General features: G+C 41.3%; 1 protein-coding gene across 2 annotated transcripts in view; it reads left to right on the forward strand.

The window, feature by feature from the left end:
- EPB41L4B (erythrocyte membrane protein band 4.1 like 4B) overlaps window positions 1–21,855 on the forward strand; it is a 69,523-nt gene that overhangs the window by 37,145 nt on the left and 10,523 nt on the right. For both annotated transcript variants that reach the window (XM_063131280.1, XM_063131289.1), the window contains exons 3-14: window positions 4,539–4,581; window positions 6,255–6,333; window positions 9,662–9,706; window positions 13,007–13,059; window positions 13,863–13,983; window positions 14,210–14,297; window positions 14,500–14,588; window positions 16,428–16,497; window positions 16,665–16,834; window positions 17,461–17,570; window positions 18,544–18,574; window positions 21,502–21,535. In XM_063131280.1, the coding sequence (XP_062987350.1) occupies window positions 4,539–4,581; window positions 6,255–6,333; window positions 9,662–9,706; window positions 13,007–13,059; window positions 13,863–13,983; window positions 14,210–14,297; window positions 14,500–14,588; window positions 16,428–16,497; window positions 16,665–16,834; window positions 17,461–17,570; window positions 18,544–18,574; window positions 21,502–21,535 (933 nt within the window). The remainder of the gene's footprint in view (window positions 1–4,538; window positions 4,582–6,254; window positions 6,334–9,661; window positions 9,707–13,006; window positions 13,060–13,862; window positions 13,984–14,209; window positions 14,298–14,499; window positions 14,589–16,427; window positions 16,498–16,664; window positions 16,835–17,460; window positions 17,571–18,543; window positions 18,575–21,501; window positions 21,536–21,855) is intronic.

The following is a 21,855-nucleotide window of genomic DNA, read 5'->3' on the forward strand; positions in this document are numbered from 1 at the left end:
ATTTATTGCTGAAGCTGATCCGACATGATGTTAGGCAGGTACCAGCAGAGCAGCTGTATGATTATCAATCCAGTGTGGATTTTTCAGTGCAAAGCAAATGGTGTACATCTTTATTCATCCATGTTCTGCAGTAACTCTCTGGAAGGAGCATAGGGAGATACTTTGAACACTTGCATTTAAAAACAAACATGAACTTCACAGCTGTTGACAGGTTAAGAGCCTTTTCAACATGCATATCCTGGTGGATTCTGTTCTTTATAAGGGTCTTGTGACCCCCTCTGTCCATGGGGAGCCCCTTAGAAGCCTCCTGTCCTACCATCTCACAAAGAAGTAACCTAGGAGACGGCAGAGGTGATGACATGCATTTGCCAGCTTACCTCTGGTGAAATCTACTGAGAGCTCTGTCCTTCACTGGAGCCTACAGAAGGATGGAGTCTTCTCCTGACATTACACAGAGTTAAGTCACTCAAAAATCAGTGGGACGACTTACTGCTCTCCAGGGCTGAAGGCAACTGGGCAAATTCCCAACCCTGTACCCAGTTTGGAGCTGGAGAAGTAGGTGGAAGTTGGTTGCCACTGTTGCACCAGGTCTTGTATGGGCTTTGGACATTCTGAAAGCTCAAAGTGATGTTGCAGACAAGACCCTGCCCTCACTTCCTTGGACGAAGGGGATCTGGGTTCTAGCAACTGGTGCAGTGTCTCCAACTGGTGCCCTCTGATGCCATCTACATTGTGAAGCAATTCGTTTGGCAAAATGGCTCCCAAGGCTTTTCCCACCAATCCATGCACCCCCTTTCATCTGCTAACTCTTATCAGGTTATGGAGAGTTTTGGTAGACGTGTTATAAAGGATAGAAATGAGGCTTGGATGACATGAACCAAATAGCAAAAGATTGTCCTGATCACTATATTAAAACACTGTCCTGTCACAGGCCTTATTTGAGGTATGGTACTTGGGGTGCATCACCATCACAAATGGAGACTACTGAAGTAGTCAGGGCATGTCCCTTTTGGGGTCTTCATTCCGTCAAACCTGGGAAACTGCCCCCCTCCACAACTTAACAGCTCAGAAAACCTTGGATAAAGTGATAGGAGAGTGCTTGTAATAACACAGTTCAAAAGTTGAAACTTCTGATGTAAATATTTCATTTGTTAGAATTACATAATTGTGGAGGGCAGTGGCTGTGGCTTAAAAGACGTTAGGAATATAAAATGTGTGGGAGATACACACTATTGGCATTAATTAATTGGAAATTGTCCAGCAGCTTGGAAGAATTAACGTATAGAAAATGCTATGCTTCAGTTGTAGTATTGTTTTTCATTATCAAACTTCAGCTGTTCAGAAACTAAAACGCTTGGGTGAATTTGTATCACCTAGCAGAAATCCAATAATGCAGACTTGCTAAGGGCAGAAATACCTGATTCATTGTACCAAAGGTTGCCTTACTGTTATGACTAAACAATATGACAGTATTTACAGTGGATCGGAGCAAATAGTTGTCATCCCCACCCCATTGGTGAGTGGCAATGGTGTAGTGAAGACACTCTTCATGAGAGTCCCCATAGCCACACATCCGGCGAGAGTCCAAAATTTCAGGCTGCTGTATTGATCCATATCATCAAACCAGTTCTAGTACAACAACAACAACAACAACAATTTTATTGCAGTCAATAGACCATTCCAGGAAGTTACATACAAAAGGACTGAGTGTATATTTAACTATTAAAAGGACAAGCAATCATAGAGGATCTGATAGAAATGGCCAAGTTCAAAAACTTGGCCGCTTGCTTAGTGATTGACTTGTCTGAGCTCTGAAATAATAGGGACATTAGGAATTCAGTTGGGTGACCAGAAAAAGGCTGTCAAGTTTTCATCTCCACCAGGAATAGATCTTTGGTAAAGCTAATGGGTCTTAATTGCCCATTCAAGAGGAAGCCACCTGCAAAATACTTCGCATTAGGGTAGGGAACAATATATTGTTGCTGAGAAAATTCATTTCCCCCCCAGCCACTGAGCAGCTAAGCTCAGAGGGAATAGGAAAGTCTGAGGGGAGTGACAGATGACATCAGGATCCCTGAATTATTATTTTTTAAATAAATAAATGCTGGTGCTTTGAGCCCTGGCTCCATTAAATCTCTGGTGAATGGCATGCGTTATCTTAAAGGAGATGTTGTGAAGGCAGATGTACTTCTCAAAGGGAGAATATGTTAAAGTTGGCTCTTTTTTTTAGCTGTTACAGAAGTAGCATCTAAAGAACTACTTATTACTGGCTTTGCCAATTGGGTTTTGAGTATTGGACTGTCTTACATGGACTGGCTCCAGTTCCAAGAATGACAGACTTAACAGTTGAATCCTGTGCATGTTTACTCAGAAGTAGGTCCCATTGAATTCAATGTGTATAAAATTGCAGTCAAAATTAGTATCAAGAGAGTTCTTGTCAACATTACTCCCTGCCATAACCTAGCTAAAAACAGAGAAACCACGGTACAGCAGGCCCCAGAAATAGCAATCTCTACACTTCTGTTGATTCTTGTTTCTGTGCTGTAAACGAGCAAAGTATATCATTGCAGTTGGGATAAGCGTGTAGATAAAAACTATGGAACGTCGTGCTTTTTCCAATGAATTCATACTTTTTTGTTTTTGTTTTTAAGAAGTGTTAACAGTTTTAATATGGCCGCTGATGCCAAAGACTAGGTTTTGTTCAGCAGCTTACCAATTTACATGCTGCAAAAACATTATAAAATTATTTAAATTTATGAGGTAGAGTAGAGCAATCTTCCCCCACCTGGTGCCCTCCAGATGGATTGGACTTCAATTCCAACACATAATGGTCATGCTGGGAATTGTAGTCCCAACCTGTAGCCCAGGTTGGGACTCAATCAGCTCTCTCTAAACTGGTGCCCTCCAGTTGTTTTGGACTTCAACCCCTATCAGCCTCCATGACTAATGGTTAGGAAAGCTGGGAATTGTAGTCCAAAATATCAAGAGGGCACAAGGTTGGAGAAGGCTGCTGTAACTTCTGGGCTTACTTTTTAATATATTTCAGCTTACTCAAACAAAGTAAGGAAAATAAATGAGTGATTTTATTGATTACCTCTGTCTGTGTGTTTTCGAGTTCAGAATGCCAAGATTGGAGAACAGCTATTCATCTAGGCACATGTTCCTTTATATTTAATCTTTGTAATGGCGCTCATTAACAAGATTGGTGGTTTTTCTGAGCATTGGAAAACAATTCTTTTGGTGTTAAATCTAAATCTTGATCAGTGCAGATTTATGGACATGATGCTTGACCATAAAGAACTGGGCAATATTAGATATGTTTACATTTATGGGAAAATGTGGCAGGCTGTTGAACCTTGATAATGCTGCTGTGAAGAGAGGATGGGTGTGTGTCCTATCTCCCAGTAATGTAGGCAGGTCCAAAAAGAACACCGACCCAGCCAAGTAGTCTGCCACCACCCCTTATGTCCAGTCCTGATGACCTGTACGGACACCCCTAAGGCTTCTAAAACAAAAGCCCAAGCCGGCACCCTCTATTTCAAAGCCCTAGGCCTGAAACTTTAAACAGTAGCAATAACCAAGAGGAAAACTCTAGATTTAGTACCAAGGTTAATCGGAATGAAGCACATACACTCACTTATGATAGTTGGTAAGTTTATTTACAGAAAGGGAAAAGGGAATAATGAACAGGTCCTCAGCAAGCAAGCTATTCAAAGCAAATCTTGGACAGGGCAGAATAAAACTAAGCAAAGACCAAGGCAGTTCTGATTTTAATAGTTCCCCCCACCCACCCCCGATCATCATTTTCTTTGCTGGATGTGTTGCTTTTACAGTTTTTTGTTTTTAATTGTAGGATTAGGGTTTTTTTATGGTCATTTTGTAAGCTGCCTCAAACAGGAGATGTGGGCAGCCACTTTTTCAGCAAATAAAATGAAGAAGAGTGTCACTCTCACAGTGGTCAACTAGATACCTATGGAAAACCCACAAGGACATGAGTGCAAGAGCACCCTCCCACCCATGTTCCCCAGCAACTGGTGTTCAGAGGCAAAATGCCTCTGGTACAATTGCTTTGTGCATTGTAAGGTTCTTTGTTGTTCCTCCCTTGCTTCTTTCTCCACTTGGTTCCCTTAAACAGGCATGGCGATAAGATTTAGCTCTTGACACATAACTGTCCTAGTTCAAGCCATACTTCTCAAAGACAGGAGAACAGTGGAAATTACGCTGCTGTTCCATTCTTTAGCAAAATGTTGGATTTTCTTCAGTGTATTTTTTTTTTAAAAAATGGAAGAAATGCAAGGAAAGTGAAGGATGGTTATTATTCAATGACAGTATCATACAGATGCCCTATAAAAAGTGAGTGAATTAAGAGTGGCAATTCTACACCAGATGCCTAGTGTGGGAAGCAGCCTATGAAAATTGGCGTGAATGCTTACTGAGCATGGTCTTCTCTAGGCAAAGGGTGATCGGCATATTTTCTTTTCTAAATCGCAAAAGACATCCAGAGATCTGCCATTTTAACAAGGGTTTTCATTTCCTAGCACTGGTTGGACCATTCAAAACCCATAAAGAAGCAAATAAAAAGTAAGTATGACAAATCTGTATCTTGAGTCTTTCATACTTTCAAGCACAGCTTCGAATTGCTCACTGGCTACTAATATATTTCATGTGTTTAAAGCAAGAATGTGCTTGCATTTAATGGATCCATAAGTTCATTCATCGTTTTTCTTTGTGCCTTATCTGGGAGCACCTAAGAAGCTTATAATTGTAGAAACTATGAAGGCTTGGACTTGATCATTACCTTGATATAAGGCCATTAAGGGTGCTGTGTTTTGTTTGTTAGTTCTGGACTGACTTTAGGGCTGGACTGACTTTAGTCTTGTATGGTCTATTAAAACAAAACTAAATACCTGTTTTCCACCAATGTGTTGTGAATATTCAAAGCAACAATGCATACTTGGGATCTCTGAACTAATCTGTACTATGTGACCCTGCGTGAGCACTCTTGCTTTAGAACAGAGGTAGGCTACCTGCTACCTTCCAGATATTTTGGACTACAACTCTCAGAATCCCTTACCATTGGCTATGCTGGCTGGGGCTGATGGGAGTTGTAGTCTAAAACATCTGAAGGACATCTGGTTGCTTGGCCCTCCTTTAAAATGTAATAAGTGCCTTGCTGAATATGACCAATGTCCACCTAGCCTACTATTCTTGGTAGGAATCCCAGGAGTAGCAATTGGCTAGTAGTTTACTGATAGACCTCTATGTTCTATTATTGTCCCACCTCTGTTCTAAATGCTTACTAACCTGACTACTTCAGATGTCCTCTGTTTTATGCTGAAATGAACCTCTTAGAAATGTTGCTTTAAAAAATACACCGCTTACCTATTTTGAGGCATGATATGCCCACATATCAATTTACTATGAAGATATTTAAATATATTACTTGGCTACTCTCCAGTTCAAGCAAATTGTGTCCAGTGGCATACATACTCCGGTTTCGTATTCTTAGCCTTCGCCTCTTATCCTGTGCTCCATGCTCCTCTTCATGCTTCCTTTCCTACTTGTTCTGCCTATTCCGCATTCGGTATTGTCCCCTCCTCAAAATCAAATGTAAACTGATAGTGGCAGGCAGCTAAGTTCACTTCCTGTACAGGAACTGGGATGGGGAAAAGTAGTTTGGGTGACTGACCATAGCCCTATGCAGGCAGATTTTTTAAAAAAACCTGAGCATGTGCAGTTTTGCATTTTAAACTCACCTGCATCATAACACTATCATAACTGCAGGAATAAAAAGGAGCTTGCTTCTGCACCTGCCACTCTGGGTGATCATGGGGTGGGCTGGGCTGTGGGGCCCTGGATTTTGGCCCAAAGGTTTAGCCCTAGCTGCACTCACTGCATGGAGGTAAGCTGGGGGAAATTCATGTGCTCCTTTTGATGTTAAGTCACACTCAGAGACAGTTCAGACATGAACAGGGCAGATGCATGTTTAAACAGATGAGGCTGCCACTGTCACATCTGGTTGGCTGTCAAGTACCTGTTTCTCTGTCCATGGCTTCCTCTGCTCTTTTTTTTCCTCAGCAGCCCTAACACCAACCCCTTCCCTGCTCAGTCTGTCTGTGACAACCTCTGTTTACCCCTGCTCATTCCAGAGGCTTCAGCATCCTCACAAAGCATTCTTGCATTACAATGTAGGCATTTTATGTTGGTTACTGCACGGCCTTTCATTTAACTTCTAAAACTATTTCTTCACCTAGTGGGCCCACCGTATATGTTTCAGTTTCGAATCAAATACTATTCTTCAGAACCAAACAACCTCCATGAGGAATTCACAAGGTAGGAAGTAATTTTGAGTTGCAACCCTAACATTTGTAATGGGGGTGGGGTTGAAGAGAAATTTATGTTTTTCTGTAGTCACTTTAGAATGGTGTGCAGCTTTTGCTTAATAGGTGGTTAAATTGGTTATTTTAAGATATGGGAAGTTTTGTGTCCTTATCAAGGTTGGTGCCTTTAATTAAGGCTTTATTCCTGTTTGTAGATTCCTGGCAAAATGTTGCAATTGTTACAGAATTCCTTTGATTGAGCAATTGTATCGTAAGAGCATCAAGGATTGACTTTCTCATAAGGATAGTTAGAAGAACCTTTCATAGTAGCTTCTTCTTGACTCCCATTTCTCTGGCCTATTTGTTACGCTAGACTTCGTATTCACGAAATGTTTGAAGACACTGGCACTTTGCACCACCAACAGCTAAGGAGGGCAACTCTCATATCCCCCCATATCTTTGACATGGCTAAAGGATGCTGGGTTACACTCTATATCAGAGAGTTTCACAAGGCAGCTGGTATCCATGTTTCTTACAGGTTTATAATATTTCTGTCCATGATGCAACAATCCTATTTATTTTACATATTATTTAAAATATTTTTATACTGCCTTTCAAGCTGAAGCCTTCTAAGACTGCCTCCAGAAAACAAGGTGCAATCTTGTCATTCACGCACACCTTAATGTGTAGTGAAAGCCGGAGGGTTAGTCTTGTCAGGCGTTAGTCTTTGAGTGGGATGATGCTGTTCTAAATCCTCTTCCTAGAGTCTCATGTTTGGGTCACGGTTGTCAGATGGGGCTGTTTTTGCCCTCCTTTTAGGATACTGGTTTGGTACATTTTGCATGTGCCAGCTCATCTGCCTGAGAGAGTAAAATGGTCTTGACTGATGGGTTTTCTGTCTGTCTTCTCCAAAGGCAGGTAACCACCCCATCGTGGTCTGGAGTCCAAACCATGAAAGAGGCATTTGGAGTGGTCATGTTGGAAAAGGTGATATGGTAGCGTCCTCCGTACCGAGTGTCCTTGTCCCTTGTTTTATCCTTTCCAGTTCTTTTACACTGAGATGTTTCCTAGGTCCTAATTTCTGATAAAACTGATACCGACTGCCTAACCCAGCATCCCCTCACCCTGCAAAAGATATGAGTCTTAAGAGTTGCCCAGTCTCGTGCCCTGGCTCATCTCCTGTGGAAGGGAAATCCTGACTGGCATGGTTGACCTAGCTAACTACAGCCTATCTGGCCCAAACTGCAACATAATTCAGATGCTTCTTTGAGGCCATGTCTTTCTCCTTTGAGCTATTTGTAGCCAGTACTTCCGGCTTGATGGTTAAAAGATTCAAGGGGTTTGTAAGAAAGGCCCAACCCTCATTCTGCCTATCCAGACCTGGCATCGTGGATTGGGTTCCCGGGACAAGCTGCCAAGGCCCTCACCTGCTGATTGTCCATTGCTATTCAGTCCTGTCACTGTGCACTCACTTGCACAAAGAGTCAGGAGGTGAGCAGGCAACAGCAGCAGTGAGGATTGGGCCCAGACGGCAGGAGGAGGAGCCACAATCTGCTTACCTGTCAGCTCTCTGGGCAAGCAAGTGAATGGTGTTGGGAAGCGGGGGGGGGGGGGGTAAGGGAAGCACCAGAGGACTTCTTGCCAAGGAATCTCCAAAACCTGCAGAGCATGTGCTTACTCTCAAACAGAGCTATTTCTTTGCCCTGCCTTTTTGATAGCCATGTCTAACATACAAAGTGAAACTGTCCTTCCTATGTTATTCTAGTCTGCAGATAACAGGATAATTGAAAGCTGTTCCATTCTTACTTGTTCCTCTTTCTTTCTTTCTTTCTTTCTTTCTTTCTTTCTTTCTTTCTACTATAACCCCCTGGCTATTTTTCCTTCCTCCAAAACTTTATATCTTAAATAGTGTCAAATGACTGTCTTCCTTCTTCTCTTTCCCCTGTTGGACTTCCATTCAACACTGCACTTTAATTTGGCGGAAAATGTTTAGCTTTTAGCCGCTTGCACAGGCGATAGTGTCCTGTCATTCAAGATAATATTACATCATCACAGTTCCCTCTAAAATGATTCCTATTGTTTGTAAACAAAATGGGGCTACCCAAAAATAAGGTAGCAGTTTCTGCAGATCTTTCAACATATTCAGAAATATATGTTTTTAAATTAAAAAAAAAGATATATTTAAAATAATGCTCAGCAAGCATAACTAAATTACGCTACTAGATGGATAGCATAACCAAATGTTCATATTCTACTTGCCAGGATTGATTTATGATTTACCCCAGGAGCACAGAACTTTTGGAAAGAAACCTTTCCTGGCTTAAGCTGAAGGTACCCTGAAAGTTAGATCACGATCAGATCAACCATTCCTGCTTTATATAGATTTGATATTTATTTATTTATTACATTTTTATATCACCCAATAGCCGAAGCTCTTTGGGCGGTTTACAAAAATTAAAACCATAATAAAACAACCAACAGACTATACTGGTCCAGGATGAGAAAATTTGTGTTGTGGTTCTGATTTTGGTCAAGTGATTATAGCCTGTCTTTTCAGGGAGATACAAATCAGTCAGACGTTATGGCAAGGATGCAGAACACCCAGCCTACAGGCCTAATTTGGCCCGCTGGGTTCCCCAGACTTGCCCACCAAGCCTTCTGGGGTTCCTCCAGGGGGCGAAGCTTAGCCTCCAAGCTCCACTCCCTGAAGGAATCCCGTCTACCACTGCATAGGGAATCTCTGCTGTTACCTCCAATTGGAAATAACAGGAAGGATTCCCTTGGATTGCCCCCACCCCACCCCAGTTGGAAAGAAGAGTGGCACATAGAGGAATCCCTGCTGAGATCCTATCTGAGATCGAAGATAACGTCAGGTACTGAGCCAGTGACTCAGCCAACACTGGGAAATCTTCCTTCCTGCCCCTCTCGCCGCTTCTGATGGGGACAACCAGAGCAAACTTGGCCCAGTTCTCCATGCTGAGGAGAGGCACAGAACTCAGAGACTCTATTCAAAATGGGAAAAGGTGAAAGTAGGTGGAGGCAAGGCCATCACATCAGTGGGTATGACCATGCCCACTGATATCATCCAACCCATAAAGGGCCTGGGGCGGGGGCAGCCAAGCTTCCCATGTGAAGGTTGGTTCTGTACCCTTGAGTTGTGGGGTCCAGGAAAGCCAAGCCTACATTAAAGTAATCCTTTTGGTTTCAGTAGAAATTCTTCTTGGTAAGTAATTTGAAAACTATTGCTAGAACCCTTTTAAAAAGTTTCGATCATAAATGGTGATGATATTTCACAGAAAGGGTGGGAACTGTGGCTAACTAATGGCTTGTTTATTTGCTAGGTACCTCTTTGTATTACAACTAAGACAAGATATTCTTTCAGGAAAGTAAGTTCATCTTTATTTTTATCGTTGTTATACTTGAGACACATTGCTTAGTGTGAAGATGCTTCACACAGATGCTTAGTGTGAAGCACAACTATCAAAAACATAAAACCAGTTAGACAGAGAACTCCAGATCCTAAATTTTATTGCTCAAAATACTCTTCTCAGTAAGCCGTAAAATATTCATTTAAGTCAATTCATTGAGAAATATTAAATTGACAAAGCAGCGTGTCCCTGGCGCCTTGGGTTAAATAGCTTCCCCATGCTCAGATTACACTGCAATAAAAATGATAGGAGAATTTGAGCTTCACTGCCTTGCATATTGGAAGAGGAGAGAGCGCGATTTTTTAATAACCGTTAATATATATAGTATTTATTATGTAATAATAAATAATAGTAATATGTTTTTAATTCACCTTTCCATTAAAAAAAGCCCTCAGCATCTCTTGCAAATTCACTTAATATAAAATAGAAACAATAATTAAAAATACATTTAAAAGCAGCAGAACAAAATGCAAAAACCAGTAGTGCAAACACAGAAAAAGACCAAACATGACCAATAAATCTCAATTGTTAGTAAACCCCCAGGCAAACATGACAGGTTTATTTTGGCATGGAAGCTAATGCTGGTGCCAGGCAAATTTGGTAGCCGCCCTTCTATCCAGCTACTGGAGACATGTCCAGATGAAGATCTCAGCTGACAGGCAGGTTTATAGGGAAGAAAGCAGTTATAGGGTGAAAGTGAAATTTTTGCCCCTCAAGTCATCTGTACAATATGCCCAATCTGATTCCAATTTATGAGCCCCCAAATGGATTTTTAAAACTGAAATGATGCCTTAATGGAAGCTCAGGGGAACTTACATCAGGTCTTACCTATATCTAATAAAATGGGGCAATTTTGCAGAGCAGTCCTCTGTGTGTTTATTTGGACAAAAGTCCAACTGTGTTTGGTGGGGTTACTCTCTTGTAAGTGTGTTTAGGATTGCAGATTTGGTCAACAATAAAGCTTTTTCTCCACGGTGTCCCTGAGAAAAGGCAATATTTACCACTAATAAATATTTGTAGATTTTAAAGGGCATGAAAAGCTCTTACACAGGTTTGGCAATGACTGTTATGTATGTAATTAAGGGGATTTGGGAATCCCAATAATTGAAGGGTGATGTCAGTTTGCCCTGGGTTCCCCCCCTCCCCCCATACATAGATAAGCCTGAACAGAGGCATCAAAGGGGCAAAATAATCAGGGATCCACAAACGAGATTGACAGTGGTGACTGTATCTTTTAGTCCAGCAAGTATAGAATGGGAAAATGGCGAGGGCTCATTGCTACAGTTGGACTGAGCTGTGGTGGTACCTTCTCACGGAGGTAGTAAACCTGTGCTGGACTGCCCCATTTCATACTGTGAGTAGGTGCTCCTTACAAAACTGAATGATCCTCCTTACAAAACTGTCCCTGCACATAGAAAACTAGCATGTCAGGGAGAAAACTAGAATCAATATCTCTGACATGCTAGATTTCTATATGCAGGAAATAGTATTACACAGACATAGGTTTACTATCTGGAAACTACAGCCAAGATTAGCTAAAAAAAAATACGTATTGACTCCTAACATTAGTATTGCATTTGGTTTGGGTTATGTAATGAACATAAGCATGTTTTGTATCCCAGAAACTGTCACTAAGTCCAGTCCCCAAATGCTTCTTGTGTTCTTGTAAGGGGATTAGTTAGATTCATGGAGGATAAGGCTATCAGTGGCTACTAGTCATGATGGCTATATGCTGCATACTTCTAATCCCAGTTGCTGTGGAACAGATGTGAAGAGAGCCAATGCTGTCTGCTTGTGGGCTTCCCAGAGGCATCTGGTTTGCTGCAGTGGGCAGCAGTATGCTGGTCTAGATGGACCTTTGGTCTGAATCAGCAGGGCTGATGTTTTGTATGTTTGTCTGCTGCTCTTGAGCAACTTCATATCAATTGTTCTTGAAATGTAACCCCATGCAAATCTCATGGACATAAATAAAGATTGCGCAGCAATTAGGGACATGCAACGCTGGGAATTCCGTTCCTTTTAAGCCTGACAGGATTCCGCAGCGTTTCTGTTCCGATAAGTGGCAGCAGAGTAAAGTGGATTCTCCCCCCCCCCCCAATTCCAGAAATAGTTTGCAGTTTTTTTCTGGCCTCTGCCATTTACACAAATTGTAATTGTACGAATTTAGGGGGGGGGGTCTGTACAATCGGAATTCTGCCTGTCCGCTGTATTCCCCTCTTGCCAATATCTTGTCAGTTTTATCCTCTCCACGCACTACTTTGTGTGTTCTCCAGGACAGCCTTATTCTGAACTTGTCAGTTTTAAGTTCTTTGACAAATATAGAATATGGCTCTGCTAGGCTAAAAGAAGTAGTATGTGGACAGGATGAAACTGACAAAGATATTGACAAAAGGAGGGATATTGGGTAAACAACAGACAGGCCACAACACCATTTGCGGAAATTTCAAGATCCACCCCTTTCCAAATGGCTGCCATTAAAAAAAATGGGATCTGCATATTGGCTTGACTCAGTACAGATCGCATCGACGCCAGTAGCAGGGTGGGGAATGGAACGAAAACCACGGGGCCAAACCAGACAGAATTGTCGAGTTTTCACTTCCCAAATGGAATTCTCATGCATCCTTAGCAGCAGGATATCCACTATGCATGGATATTCAGCTTGATCTATGCATGTATTTCTCTTATTATTTAAACAATTCTATCCTGCTCTTTAGCCGAAAAGGCTCCCAGAGTGGCTTACATAGAGCCAATAAAACAAGACATCCCCTGCCCACGGGCTTATAATCTAAGTGAAATGACACAGAAGGGAAAAGGGATGCTTGAGGGAAGAAGGGGGGGGGGAAAGCAAACTCACCCACTAATTCTTAATGTGAAATAGTAGTTCTTACAGTGACCAGCTAGAATGAAAACAGTTCTGGGACAAGAAGACGTAGCCAGTCTCTCAGCAGAACTGATGGAAAGGCTCTCCTTCCCACCTCTCTTTGCTGTAACTAGATGGAATTTGTTTAAATACAGTGTAGGATAGAATTAGTCTATACAGTGTATAAGATTTTTTTACTGGTTGTTGTTTTTTTAAATGATTTTGATTCTGTTTTGAATTATTTGTTGTTGGCTGTCTTGAATGCCATCTGTGAATGTTGATATGAAATATTTAATAAATGAATAAAAGATAAAGTTCATTTAATGAAGGACAGCGGTGCTTCTTGTTTGGGAGAGTCTATTATTATTGACTGAAATATTATGTATCTTTCTTTAAAGATTGAAATGCCCTTATGAAACAGCTGTGGAACTTGCAGGTTTGTGCCTCCAAGGTATGTTTGTTGCCAACTTGGTCTGTTCAAAATGTTGGCTGCTCTTTCACATGGGGTGGGTTGCAGAGTTTGGGAGAACACGGAAATCGCTGCAAAGAGAGTAAGCACATCTATTGCCTACATACACAGTATGTTTCTCACATGACCCTGTGCATAGGGTTGGAATAGTGTTAAGCAAGCATGCTCAGGTTTTTTAATTCTAACAGGCTCTGAGCTTCTTGCCTTTTTTTAGAGAGGGCAGTTTACATCTTCCTTTATCATGGCTCAGAGAGTCTAACTGAAACCCTTCTGAAGCCCTTTCATTTTGCTGCATTTACAGATCAACTACTTATACGGGCCTAACGGAACCAATACATAAATGTGAATAGCAGTCATGTTTTTTTCTAAGCTTTGTAGGCTTTATTCCAGTCCCAAATTACTATCCATGTTTCTGTGAAATACTTACTTCACAAAGGTAGTAAATGGGGTTGTTTCTAATATTCAGACTTGTTCAATTACAGTTTTGCCTTATTTCCTTGATATTGTATTATCTGGAATTTGAATGTTGGTTACTTTTTCCTTTTTTCCTTTTGATACTATTTGTTTGTTTTTTTGTTAGAAAAATAATTTGAATAATAGAATTGGGTTACAAATCTGAATCAGAAATATGCCCATGTATCTATATCCTAATTCCCCCCTTTGATTAATGTTGTTTTGCTCTGAATTTGTCTAAGTTAGAAACTCTTAAAAGGGAGAAGGTATTTTGATCATAGTTATCATTGATTTTGGAGTGATCTCTTACTTGGAATTTCCAACTTTGGCAGCTGAGCTTGGTGAGTGTGAACTTCCTGAACATACTCCAGAACTTGTGTCAGAATTCAGATTTACTCCTAACCAAACGGAAGCAATGGAATTTGAAATTTTTCAGAAGTGGAAAGAGTTCAGGTATATAACCATGGTTGGGCTTTTTTGTTTTTTGTTTTCTTCTTGTTTTTTGGGTGTGTGCATGTGGCAATTTAGTATGTGATGAGATTTTTTTTTAAAAGAGGCAAAAAGAAAACATGAACGTAAGTCTTTGTGGTTACATCTGCAAAATGGAATCTCTAAGGACTATGAGAAGGAAAAAGAAAATATTCTAAACTAAACACATTTTTTCCTTTCGTTTTCATAGGGGAAAGAGCCCTGCCCAGGCAGAAATGTGCTACTTGAACAAAGCAAAGTGGTTAGAAATGTATGGAGTTGATATGCACATAGTAAAGGTAAGCGTTTATCTGCAATTTATTTCTGTAGAGAATGGGAAAGGTGATCACAGTGTGTGGGCATTTCTTCACTAAATGCATCATATATTTTTTAAAAAAACAACCCGCACACCTTTGAACTCCTTTCATCACTTATTTCTTGCAAATTAAGTCGTGTGGCTCAAACTTGGCATTTAATACAACATCATCTGTTTGCTTGTAGGGAAGAGATGGTTGTGACTACGCTCTCGGATTGACGCCAACGGGTATCTTGATCTTTGAAGGAGCAAACAAAATAGGCTTATTTTTTTGGTGAGTCATGTCTACTTATACTTACTCTTATTCAACATTAATATATTCCCCCCCCCAATAAAAAGCTGAAGAATGGAGGGGGGTTTCTGGCTTAGCATTGATAGAACACTTTCATGAGTTTAAAGTATTTAATACCCATTATTTATTTTTAACATTGGTACCCTGGCTTTGTTTCAACTTGAAAAAACTCCCAAAGTGGTTTGCATATCAAATGAGAGAAAAACAAAAGCATTAAAAAGATGTGGGGTAGAAGATTTAAAAAATTAACTAATTTCTTTTAAAAATGAGAAGAGCAAGGTGTATTATTATTATTATTATTATTATTATTATTATTATTATTATTATTATTATTGCACCATCAATGTACATGGTATGTACAAGTATTGGTCAGACTAAAGGTCTGCTAAAATAAAAAGCCCTTCAGTTGGTGACAGAACATGAAGAAGGAAGAGGACAGATAGATCTCATGGGCAGGGCTGTGTTCCACAGCCTGTGTGCCACAACAAAGAAGACCCTCTCGCATGTGCCCACCAGCTGCGGCTCAGCTGGAGGCATGTGATTCAGGAAAGCCTCTTAGCTTAACTAAGAACATAAGAATAGCCATGCAGGATCAGATCAAGGGCCCATCTAGTCCTGCAATCTGTTCACACAATGGCCAACCAGCTGTTGACCATGAACCTACAAGCAGGAGATGAGTGCAACAGCACCCTCTCTCTCATGTTTGCAAACAACTGAGCTACATAGATATACTACCTCGATACTGCAGGTGGCATGAAGCCATCAGGACCAGTAGCCATTGATAGCCTTCTCCTCCAGGAATATGTCCACTCCCTTTTAAAGCCATCCAATGTGGTGGTCATCACTAATTCTTGTAGAAGTGAATTTCATAGTTTCATTATGTGCTGTGTGAAGAAGTACTTCTTTTTATCTATCCTGAATCTCCCACCAATCAGCTTCATGGGTTGACCCCATTGGGTTCTAGTAGCATGAGAGAGGGGAAAATGTTTCCCAATTCACTTTCTCCACATGGTGCATAATTTTATGCACTTCTATCGTGTCTCACTCACATGGGATCCTGGTTCTGAGCTGTTTAGGACTTTGAAGAGTACAACCGGCACTTTCAATTGAGCCCAGGAACAGACCAGAAGCCAGTAAAGCTGATAGAAAGCAAAATTAAAATAGTTAGGTAGCGATGTTCTAAATGCTTAGACCAGTGATTCCTAAACTTTTTCAGGTAACCGCCCCCTTGGTTCCACAAACTCATGTCCAGTGCCCCCTACCCTACTCTATAAAAATCATTATTCAAAATCGTGGTTTTTAACGACCCTCTAAGGAAGATAATAACAATAAAATTCAAAACAGTAACAATTAATTGAATATTTATTCAAAATCCAAAGCACCCGCCGCAGGCTTGCCAAGGGAGGGAGGGAAAAGAGAGCGAACACCTCTTTTTTGCAGCCGGCATGGCGGGGCACACCAAGCAGCGTATGTCTCTTCATTAGCGTTTTGGTGCTTTTGAAACATTTCAATTCACCGTTAAAAGGACTCGTCTTAAACGGTATTAATACATGTGTGGATTGTTCCCCTGTATGGCTTGGGACCAAACTACTTAAGACCTTCTGGAGAGGCGCTTCTTGGAAAAGACCACCCCGAGCGCCCCCCTGCTGCCCCTTTGCTTCTTAGTGCCTCCCTGCCGCCCCCTTGCCTCTTAACGCCCCCTATGCAATCCCACCGCCCCCAAGGGGGCAGTACCGCCCACTTTGGAACCACTGGCTTAGACAATGTGTTTTATCTCTCTTGTGAATTAACATTTTTGTTATCTGTTCCCTATGTACTTAGGCCTAAAATCACTAAAATGGACTTCAAAAAGAGCAAACTGACACTTGTGGTGGTAGAAGATGATGATCAGGTAACCTGTTCATGTTGCATTGAGCTTGATCTAGCAATGTCAAGAGTCCCGCAGCTTCAGCAGGTCTTAACTCTGCACATTGCCATTTCACGCTCCCCTTCTGTGACATTGATTCTAACGTTATTGCAGGTGGGCAGCTTACGAGACCTTCCGTTTTTGTCTTGTAGGGTAGAGAGCAGGAGCACACGTTTGTTTTCAGACTGGACAATTCTAAAACGTGCAAGCACCTCTGGAAATGCGCGGTGGAGCACCATGCCTTCTTCCGGTTGCGCACACCTGCAAACAGTAAATCTAGTCGGTCAGATTTTATCCGGCTGGGGTCTCGTTTCCGATTCAGGTACTAAGTTGTATATGTTGCCTTGCAAATAAGCCCACAAAAGTTAACTAATTTGTAGGGTGTTTTTTTACTAGCTTCATAGGCCTTAGCTAGACCTAAGGTTTATTGTCTCAGGGTCATCCCTGTTCATGTAAATGACACACAGGATATCCCAGGAGCAGGCAGGGACGACCCCAGGATAAACCTTAGGTCTAGCTAAGGCCTTAGTCATTTGTTCGCATAATGATGGCCTGAAAGTAGGAGCAGCACGGAGGACCAACTAACTCCCAGCTTTTGAAAGCTTTCCAGTCTGGTTACTTGGAAGCTATTCTTTTCACAAGTTACCAGATGAATGGCTTTTTATACAGGAGAATAAAATGCATTGCCATTAATTTGATATGCTGTCTACCACCTTCCTTCCATGAACGAGTATGTGTGTACAAATGCATGTATGGGGTGGGAGTATGTGAGTATTAAGAGGTGTAGCTTTTGCATTTGGAAGTGTGGCATGAAATTAATTAGACTGTAAACCTATACTCACCTAATCCTATATCCACTCACACATTGAACTCAACAGGACTTCTGATTAGACAAGTGTAGGATTCCGCTGTAAGTCTATAATCTTAGTGACTTTTTTTTTTGTTAAGCGGTCGAACAGAGTACCAGGCAACGCATGGATCCAGGTTACGCAGAACCAGTACATTTGAAAGACGACCCAGCAAGCGGTACCCGTCCCGAAGGCATTCAACTTTCAAAGGTTGGAATTTCATAGCCATCCACTACTATGCCATTTTCATTAAGCAAATTGCTTAACTGAAATTAGAACTCATTTTCTCCACTTTTTCTCACTTACCATAGTGTAAATGGCTTCATTTCATCACAACTCTCATTTCAGTTCTGATGGGGAGGGGGTGAGGATGAAATACTAAAATCATATTTCTCCTCTCATTTCATCATATCCTTGGGTTATTTTTAATCCATCCCAACCATGTCCCTTTTGTTTTGCTTCCATCATTTTGCTTCGATAGACTTTTTTTTCTTTTTCTGTTCTATTTGTTCTCAGAAGCACTTGTAAAGCAAAGCCCTTCTTTGTTACGTTGTTCACCAATTTGGAAACACAGCAGAAACCCTAAAGAAATGGACTATTCAGTATGAAGAAACATCACCCCTTGAGGCAGACTAATCAGAGTATACTGGAGAAGATGATACAAATTCAGATCTAGGAATGGCTCTGCTCCGATTCCCGATTGCCCAATCCAAATTCTCCCATTTCAGATATTTAATGGTTTGGAAAATATATGCACGAGTATATATTGCTATACCACTCACTTTTCAGACTTGGATTAAAGGCCATTTACAATGAAAGAAGCTGCCCTCACAGGGCGTCGCTTAACGATGGAGCCTAAGCATAGCCGCATTCGCTTTTTGCAGTTTTCTTGCAAGTTTTTATTTGATCCCTTTTTCAGTCATAAAAGTGGGCTCCATATTAAGTTCCCTTTCTGTGCCCAGATCAGGAAATAAGGAGAGATCAATTGAGATGAGTAGGAGTTGGGTGGAGCGGGGAAAGGCCACGCATGCCTGTCCATGAAAACTGAACGCAGGCAGTGACATACTGTTTCCTTACTTGCTGTACATTAGGCATTGCTGAAATGTTGACCTGTATATAAAAGAGTGTGCCTTTTTTTCAAAATAGTGACATTTAACCTTGCTTTTCTGTGTCATCTTTTAAGCAAGCAACGCTCTCAAAGCATCCCAGCTTTGGTAAGTGTTAGCCAGCTTTCACATTCATTTTTGGGTTTGGCACTATCTACCCATGGTTTGGACCCTGGGGGAAATTACCTGCGATGAGAGTACTGTATTAGAAGCCTCTAGTGCAGGATCAGGGCCCAAAGATGTCACTTCACTTTCAGTCATTGTGGGCAGTTCATGGGTCAGAGGATGAAACTGTAAAAACAAAAACACAGCTATGGCAGAAAAAGATGGATCCGAAGCATGGATCCTCATGCATTCTATATCAGATGCCAACAAAATCATAACCAAATTACAGAACACATCTACGGTTACAGAGGTGGTGCAAATTGATGGTTGCTTGGAGGAAGGGGTCTCCCTACTAAAACAACCGTGCATAAGGATCCGTGCCATGGCAGCACTGCAAAGTGCTGAATCCGTAATTTTTGGAGACAGGTGTGATCTGTGATTTGATGGTAGCGGTGGGGTGTTGGATTCCATGTAAAAATTATGCAAATCCAAGAGGACCTGTTTACTGGATATGACCTTTACGTGAGAGTGTTTGCAAGTGTAGGCTGCCTTCTCTCTCATTCTGTGCCCTGCATATTTCTCTCTCCCCCTCCCTCTCCCATGCTTTCTGTCCAGTCCCTGGGCCAGTCAGCTTTCCTCCTCCCGGTCCCCCAGTCTGCTCTGCCTTCCCCCCCTCTCCTGATCACTCTGCTTTCCAGTTACTTTTCCTTCTTCAATCCGTCACCCCGTCCTTCTCTTCCTGTTATTCTGCTTCCCTCTATTGCTTCACTTTCCCTCTTCCCCTGTCCCACCCACCCCTTTACCCAACTGGACAGTGATGCTTCTGGATGGAACCATGTAGCTGCCATCCTCCATAAACAGTGGCCATTTTAAGATCCCCCAAATGCATTGCCCAGTGTACCACTGCACCACTGCCATCTGCCCAGGTGAGGATAGCGGGGCAGGGTGAGGAAGGCAAGGGTTTTGTAGACACTGCATTGAGGATAATGTCTTTAATTCGTGGTGTAGATGTGATGTTCTCAGGTCTTAATTCCCTAATGTAAATCCTGTGTCTCCATGAGGGCTGGTAGTCTTGAGGATGATTGGATAAAAATGTATTTTCCCGTTTTCCTTTCGACTAGAACTTTAAAAATAAATGTAGTACAAATAAACTGGCAAAGGTGGAAAAAAGATGTTCTTTTTGAAAAGATTGTTTACCATTTCTTGAAGTTTCAGTCGAAAACATCTAAGGTTTTTCTCTTCTGCCGCTGGTGTCCTTTTCCTCTTCAGCTTCTCCTTCTCCTCCTCTAACTGTCACCAACTGACTTTTCTTCAGCCCCTTCCCAACATTCTGTGCTTGTGCTTTCATTGGCCCAGCATTCTAAGACCTCACAGGAGTAAGCATTATGACACGTGCAGACACACACGGTGTCACATGTTACATTACATGCACAGTGTGGGGCGTACGCATTCCCCTTTCCTTTGCCTCATTCCCTGTCCTTTATCCCTTCCCAAGCTGCCCAAAGCTCTAGCTTTGAACTTTTTGGAAGTTTCAAAATTTTCTGCACGTCTACACAAGCTTCAGTTTAAAACAAAAAATGAGCAAAAACCAGTCTGGTAAATCTCTAGTAATAAGCCTTACACTATTGTATTCTTCTCTAAGATGTAGGCCCAGTAAAATATGTGGCTCTGCCTATTTTGTTGAGTGTTCTTTGGGCAAGTCCACTTTCTCTTTATAATTAATAGTGACAATCAGTTGTGCCTTAATAAAGTCTTTGTTGCTATTCTGTCAAATGTTGCTACCTACCAAAAGCTTGGCAGTTTTGGTTCTTCCTGCTTTCTCAATATGTAGCCTTTGATCCTTGTCATGTGAATTCAAATAGATTTTTTTGTACAAAGCTGCCTAGCATTTTGGGCCCATAAAGGCAAGCTAATAGGGTTTTTTTATGCTTCACTGCATAAAATTTGGGCTGATGCTATTTTAAACCAGCATTTTCCTGTTTAACTTGTTATTCTACATCACAGCTGAAAGAAAGGAATAATGTGTGGTTTATGGGCCCAGGCTACTGTTTTTACTAATGAATAGTTTATTTCAAGTAGTACAGGATTGTTATTTTTTTAAAGGGAGACACAAGTACAAGAAGTAGTTGTATTACAGAGGCACATTTATATATCTGTTTGCAAAGTCAAAGCCAATTTGCAATAATTTTTCTGGTTACTTCCTATGGTCATAAAGTGACAAATGAGCTATCAAATTATAGCACTGACTATCAGAAATGTACAAATGTGGTCAGTTTACACTCAAAGGATTGGAAGAATCTGACTTGGAGAATAACAAGCTAAAGAGAGAACCTGAGATAAACGTAGGCTGTAGGTCTTGAAGTCTCTACCACAACTGTCTGGAAGAGCTTTGACTTTCCATCCTTCGCAAACTCCCTCTAGCTACTGGTCAGTTACTGAGGTTTTAAAAGTCTTTTAAAAACTGTTGTTACACAAAGTCTAGGACAAATGGCCATATGTGCTCTTGGGAGCCAGAAGGGAGCATTGTCACCATGTCAATCTGCTCTCTCGCTCTGCGTTTGTGTGTGTGTATGTGTGTGTGTGAGGGAGGGAGGGAGAGGGAGGTTGAGTATTGTGAATACTGTGAATGGGGGAATGTGTGAGAGATGGAGGGAGGGAAATGGATGCAGAGTGCGCTACAAAAACACCTCTTCAAGTTGTAGCTTCTTGAGCTGTCAACCTAATGCCTGTGCTTCTTAAAACGCCATTCAAATTTCCTTGCTGAAATCTGAGCGACAAATGAAGGGGAAATGCTAGTTTTCACCAGAAGGTGTTGCCTGCTGGCAATATTTTTCTTGCCTAGTTTCGTTTGCTCATGGCTGAAACATGCTTCCATGAGAGCTATGCAAAACAACAGCAAAAAAACACCTTTATCTTTCTTTTTGTTTTAGTGCTAAAAATAATCCAGAAATCCATAATTATCAGGTAAGAGGAATACTGACTTGTTTTTATTACCTTAGTAATAGGCACCTCCTGTTATCTGGCACTACCCTTTGTGTTCTTGAATATTGTGTGTGTGCGTGCTTGTTACGTATCTGTCACCCCAGTGTGCCAGTGTTTGCTAAGTAAGTTGGACTTTTAATCAGCCAAGCCATGTCTGATAGAGAGTTGGCCTTCAAAGGATTATTTTTTTTAATTGGAGACCCAGGGAGCGCCTCTGAAAGAACGTTTTCATTAGGTTATGAATATAATCCAACAAAGCTGGTTCTTACGGTGTCCTTAATGTACATCTAATATGTTTCCAA

The sequence above is a fragment of the Elgaria multicarinata genome, chromosome 1, assembly GCF_023053635.1.
Source record: "Elgaria multicarinata webbii isolate HBS135686 ecotype San Diego chromosome 1, rElgMul1.1.pri, whole genome shotgun sequence".
Taxonomy (NCBI): domain Eukaryota; kingdom Metazoa; phylum Chordata; class Lepidosauria; order Squamata; family Anguidae; genus Elgaria; species Elgaria multicarinata.